The sequence below is a fragment of the Cicer arietinum genome, chromosome 7 (genome assembly GCF_000331145.2).
Source record: "Cicer arietinum cultivar CDC Frontier isolate Library 1 chromosome 7, Cicar.CDCFrontier_v2.0, whole genome shotgun sequence".
In the NCBI taxonomy this organism is placed as follows: Eukaryota; Viridiplantae; Streptophyta; class Magnoliopsida; order Fabales; family Fabaceae; genus Cicer; species Cicer arietinum.
Window position 1 is genome coordinate 5,376,794 of NC_021166.2, and position 5,072 is coordinate 5,381,865.

Consider the following 5,072-nt stretch of genomic DNA (forward strand, 5'->3'; position numbering starts at 1 on the left):
AATATATATATATATATATATATATATATATATATATATATATATATATATTATTTTTTTTAACTAAAAGATAAAAAAAATTACACGAATTCTTGATTTAATTGTGAAATATTTGAGATATCTTATTTATTTACATTTGAAAAAAGTTATTTTCACTCCCACAACGTATTGGACCGGCTTTGTTTAAAAGACTTGTTAAAGAAATAGAAATAAAATATTAAAAATGATAGCATGATCCTTTGATGAATATGCACGCAGGGAGTGACGATAAGTGCAAATGGGTGGACAAGTGGTGGACATGGTGTGAACCAAATATATGACTTACTATACATGATGGGTAGAGATGATATTGATGTTGGAGTGGGAGGAGAGGGTGGAATACTACCAAATGGTACCATACTCCCAAATGTTGGTGGTTATCTTCCAATTATTGAACAGTCTATCACAACAACAGGAGATTGCAGATACAGACAAGCCATTCCTCTAGGCCTTGGAGGACGCTTAGATATCGATACTAACTATGGTTTTAGGAAAGCTTTTCTACCACAGGTATAATTGCATATGTTTATGCTCTCAATCAATCAGAATCATTTGTACATGTGACTTTAAAAATAATTGAGATAAAAATCAAACAACAATTTTAATGATATAATAGTTATGAATACAACCTATTATAGTTTTACAAATAATCTCAGAATTCATTTGGTAGTTAACTTGTCTATATACTTGGTGGTTAGCTTGTCTCTATAAAAAAATATTTTATATTTTCATTTCTTACGATTTGTATTAGTTTTATACGTTGATAAAGAGTTAACACATTTTTTAAATAAATTTGTCTATACTTTTAAAAATAATAAAAAAGTTAAAAGAAATGTGTTTTTATTATTTTTGAAAATAAATCTTCATATTTATAATGATTTATTTTAAAAATCTACCATCAAGATAAAATAAACATATATTTTAAAAAATAAAATATGAAACATTTTTATAAAATAAACGACACATTTGCTTTATATTCCATTAACTTATTTACTTCAATCACAGATTTAATTACTCTTAAATTATTTGAAGACTTTTGAGTAAGTCATTGAACTAAGAAAATTGAAATTAAATTCGTGACTTTTTCATTAATATTTGTAATTATATCTCCATATTAATTTCTTTTTAATAAAGTCCTTCAATTTTTAAATGATTTGAATTTAACTTTAAATTTATAAATAAGCAAGCATGATGGAGCAAAATAAATAATTAAATAAGCAAGCATCATTCAATTCGAAATTATTTAAAAGTTCAATGACTTGATTAAAAAGAAATTAGTTTTGAACCTAATTACAAATTATTGACAATTTAAAACATCTAATCAAATTTATTTTTTAATTTCAGATATCTATTTAAAAAATTCCAAAAAGTTCAAGGATCTGAAATGTAATATCTAATAATATTTATTTTTTAAATTTAGAGATTCATATAAAAACTTTCAAATAATTCAATAGCCTAGTTAATAATGATACTCATTTGCTTACTAATTTGATCATATGATATAATATATATCAGGGAAAAAGGCAATATACACCATTAGAGCAACCAACGTCACAACAAGTGTTGATTGAAAAAGTGTCTGCAGGTCCCATAACTCTGTTTGTGATTGGAGCACACACAAATGTTGCAATTTTCCTTATGAATAATCCACACTTGAAGAAAAATGTTGAACATATTTATATAATGGGTGGAGGTGTAAGGTCAAGCAACCCAACTGGTTGTTGTCCCAAAAATGCTTCATCTTCATGTGTACCTCGACAGTGTGGTGACCGTGGTAATATGTTTACAGATTATAATACTAATCCTTATGCAGAATTCAATATCTTTGGAGACCCTTTTGCAGCTTACCAGGTAATGCACATTATTTAATATTAATTATTGCATTGCTCCAAAGTTGTGCAAATAATTTATCCTCTGTGTTGCACGAGTGTAAATACTAGTAACATACAGTCATTTTTTATTCACTATTATGTGAAATTAGTCATATATGTCTCTTTTTAATTTTTTTTTTATCTAAACACATCCTATATCTAACAAAAATATATATACATAGATAGCTATGTTTGTGACAAAAATTTAATATTTTTAATAGGTGATTCACTCAGGAATTCCAATCACTCTTGTTCCTGTTGATGCAACAAACACAATCCCCATCACTAAAGAATTCTTTGATGCATTTGAAAACAATCAAGATACATATGAGGCACAATACAGTTTCAAATCCTTGAAAATCTCTCGTGATACTTGGTTTGACGACCAATTCTATACGGTAATTTCTAAACGAATTTACTCATTTTCGTTACAAATATAAGATAAAATTGATCAACAAAAATGAACGTATTTTATTTAAATTTTGAATTAAATATATTAATTTTTATTGATTAAACTTTTTTATGCCATATTGTGTTACTAATCAAATGTTTCATCTTTGATAGATTATAAAGTAACTAATATTGAAAATATTCATTGTTAACAGAGTTATTTTATGTGGGACTCTTTCATGACTGGTATAGCCATATCAATTATGAGTAGACCCAATAACCAAAAAGGAGAAAATGAATTTGCTGAAATGAAGTATATGAACATAACTGTAATAACTTCAAATGAACCATATGGGATATCTGATGGGTCCAATCCATTAATTAATGGCCTAAAAGTTCCTAAGTTCAATGTGCAAAAAGATGGGGTACATAGTGGTCATATTCAACAAGGACTCAGAGATCCTCTTTGCTTTGTGAAGAATGGGAAAGGCAAATGTCAGGTATGGTTGCTTTTTCTTATAAGATAGTAAATTTAATTTGTTATGCACCAAGGACCAAAAATAAACAAAAAAATATTTGTAAGAATCAAAATAAATAAATAAATTTACGTGAATTAAAACAAAATAAAAACGCATAATTACATGAACAATCATATATTTAATCCTTCATTTTTCGGTCTTTAATTTCGCAATCGATTCTATTCTTTTTTTGTATTTCTATCTTTCTATTAGTTACATATAATGAATGCTAACATGTAATGTACTATACAACATGTGTCGTTTTATAGGATGGTTACACAAAAGAGGTAAGTGGTCCAGATTCAGTGAGGGTACTTGTTGCCACAAAAGCAAAGCCTAACCAAGATGTTGGAAGTTCACTAGACAGGGAATTTTTCATAAGCTTCTTAAATGTATGTTCAATTTTTTAGTACATTCTTCAAAGATTTTAAATTACTCACAGTTTTAGAAGGACAAATAAATTTGTGCTGACTTTGATTGAATTCTAAAAAGGATATAAACTAATGTGAATTTGACTTTGGTTATTAATTTGGTGGTTCAAAGGTTCTAAAGCAACCACAACAAACAGGGAGGTACAACTTCACCACACAATTTCCCTACTACAGAGAAGTAACATACAAGCCAGATTTTCATAATAAAATATTGGGAAAACCTGTTGTGTTTGACATGGACATGAGTGCTGGAGATTTTCTAGCTCTACTTTACCTCCTTAAAGTTCCTGTTCAAGTAATCGACCTTAAGGTAGGTATTCTGATTTTTCTTTACTAATTGTTTATTTGTTTTACATAAAAGCAAATATTAACACTCCAAGATTGAAAAAGGTTCCCAAATAAAAAACTCTTGATAGTTTAAGCTGAATTAGGAACCTTTCTACTTCTAATTTGAGGACATGTTACTTACTACCTAGTACATCAAAAATAAATAACTGATGCGTTACTCTGTGTATGTTTGAATTGACGTTAAATTTGACGAAATTATTTACAGTGGCACCATAATTTCATTGAAACTTCAAAGTATAGTTTTTATCAAAATTACGATGAGTAGAGAAGCACTGCAATTCTACAAAGTTCACTGTCAATTCAAACATTTTTGTTGAATTATTTGCATTTTTTTATGAAAGTTGAATTACTAGTATTTGCATTGAACTATTTAATTGTAGAGACATAATATAGTACATTTAATTTAGGTAACATCTAACTAACTTTGGTTCTAGGCAATCATTGTGAGCCCAACTGGATGGGCAAATGCAGCAACAATAGACATAATTTATGACATACTTCACATGATGGGTCGTGATGACATCCCAGTTGGTCTAGGAGATGTTTTTGCCACGAATCAAACAGATCCAATATTCGGAGCTGTTGGAAATTGCAAATATGTTAAAGCCATTCCTCATGGGAGTGGAGGGTACCTTGATTCTGATACTCTTTATGGTCTTGCTCGTAATCTGCCACGCAGTCCAAGAAGGTACTTTTTATTAGATACGTAAAATTAGTTACAAGTTAGTTATTCTAGTTAGCTGTTAGTTACAAATTAGTTACAAGTTAGTTATTCTAGTTAGCTGTTAGTTACAAATTAGTTACTTTATAAGTATTTCAATCCAATGGCTTTGCATCAAGCTGCACAGTGCAGTTGTTGTAGAGGATCCAAACACGGTACTTACATGAAAAATTAGCCGAGTTTGTTAATTATTTCAGGTATACAGGAGAAAACTCTGTTAAGTTTGGGGCCCCACGGGATACAGATCACCCTGAACTTAGACAATCACTGGCTATGGAAGTTTGGGAGTCAGTATTGCAAACATTGAAACCAGGATCTAATGTTACGGTATTAACAAACGGACCCTTGACTAATTTGGCAAAGGTTGTTTCTGTGAAAAACATAAGCTCTAGAATTCAAGTAAGCATATTTGTTATCAACTATCTAAATACAGTATTAGTTTTAATTTGTGTATAATCAACAATTAATATATTATATGCTCTTCAAGTAGATTTTAAAGTAAACCATAAAAACTTTCTAGTCGTTGTAACTTATATTGAATAAGGTCAAATATATTCTTTTGTCACTATCATCAATGTTAATCTTTTAATTTGATGATTTTAGGGACAAAAACTCAACGGAAATTTTCATCAAAGTCACTAAATTGAAAACTAAATATCAATGATTTGTTCTGTAAGGACTAAACTTGATCGGTGGTAGTGCTTAGAAAATTCCAAAATGTTGCAGGAGGTTTATGTAGTGGGGGGGCAAAACA

General features: G+C 29.1%; 1 protein-coding gene across 1 annotated transcript in view; it reads left to right on the plus strand.

The window, feature by feature from the left end:
• Positions 1 to 5,072, plus strand: part of LOC101511066 (nucleoside hydrolase 3-like) — an 8,136-nt gene that overhangs the window by 1,295 nt on the left and 1,769 nt on the right. The window contains exons 2-10 of the mRNA XM_004508269.4: positions 259 to 549; positions 1,555 to 1,890; positions 2,132 to 2,308; positions 2,516 to 2,800; positions 3,088 to 3,210; positions 3,362 to 3,559; positions 4,032 to 4,285; positions 4,516 to 4,717; positions 5,045 to 5,064. Of these exons, the coding sequence (XP_004508326.1) occupies positions 259 to 549; positions 1,555 to 1,890; positions 2,132 to 2,308; positions 2,516 to 2,800; positions 3,088 to 3,210; positions 3,362 to 3,559; positions 4,032 to 4,285; positions 4,516 to 4,717; positions 5,045 to 5,064 (1,886 nt within the window). The remainder of the gene's footprint in view (positions 1 to 258; positions 550 to 1,554; positions 1,891 to 2,131; positions 2,309 to 2,515; positions 2,801 to 3,087; positions 3,211 to 3,361; positions 3,560 to 4,031; positions 4,286 to 4,515; positions 4,718 to 5,044; positions 5,065 to 5,072) is intronic.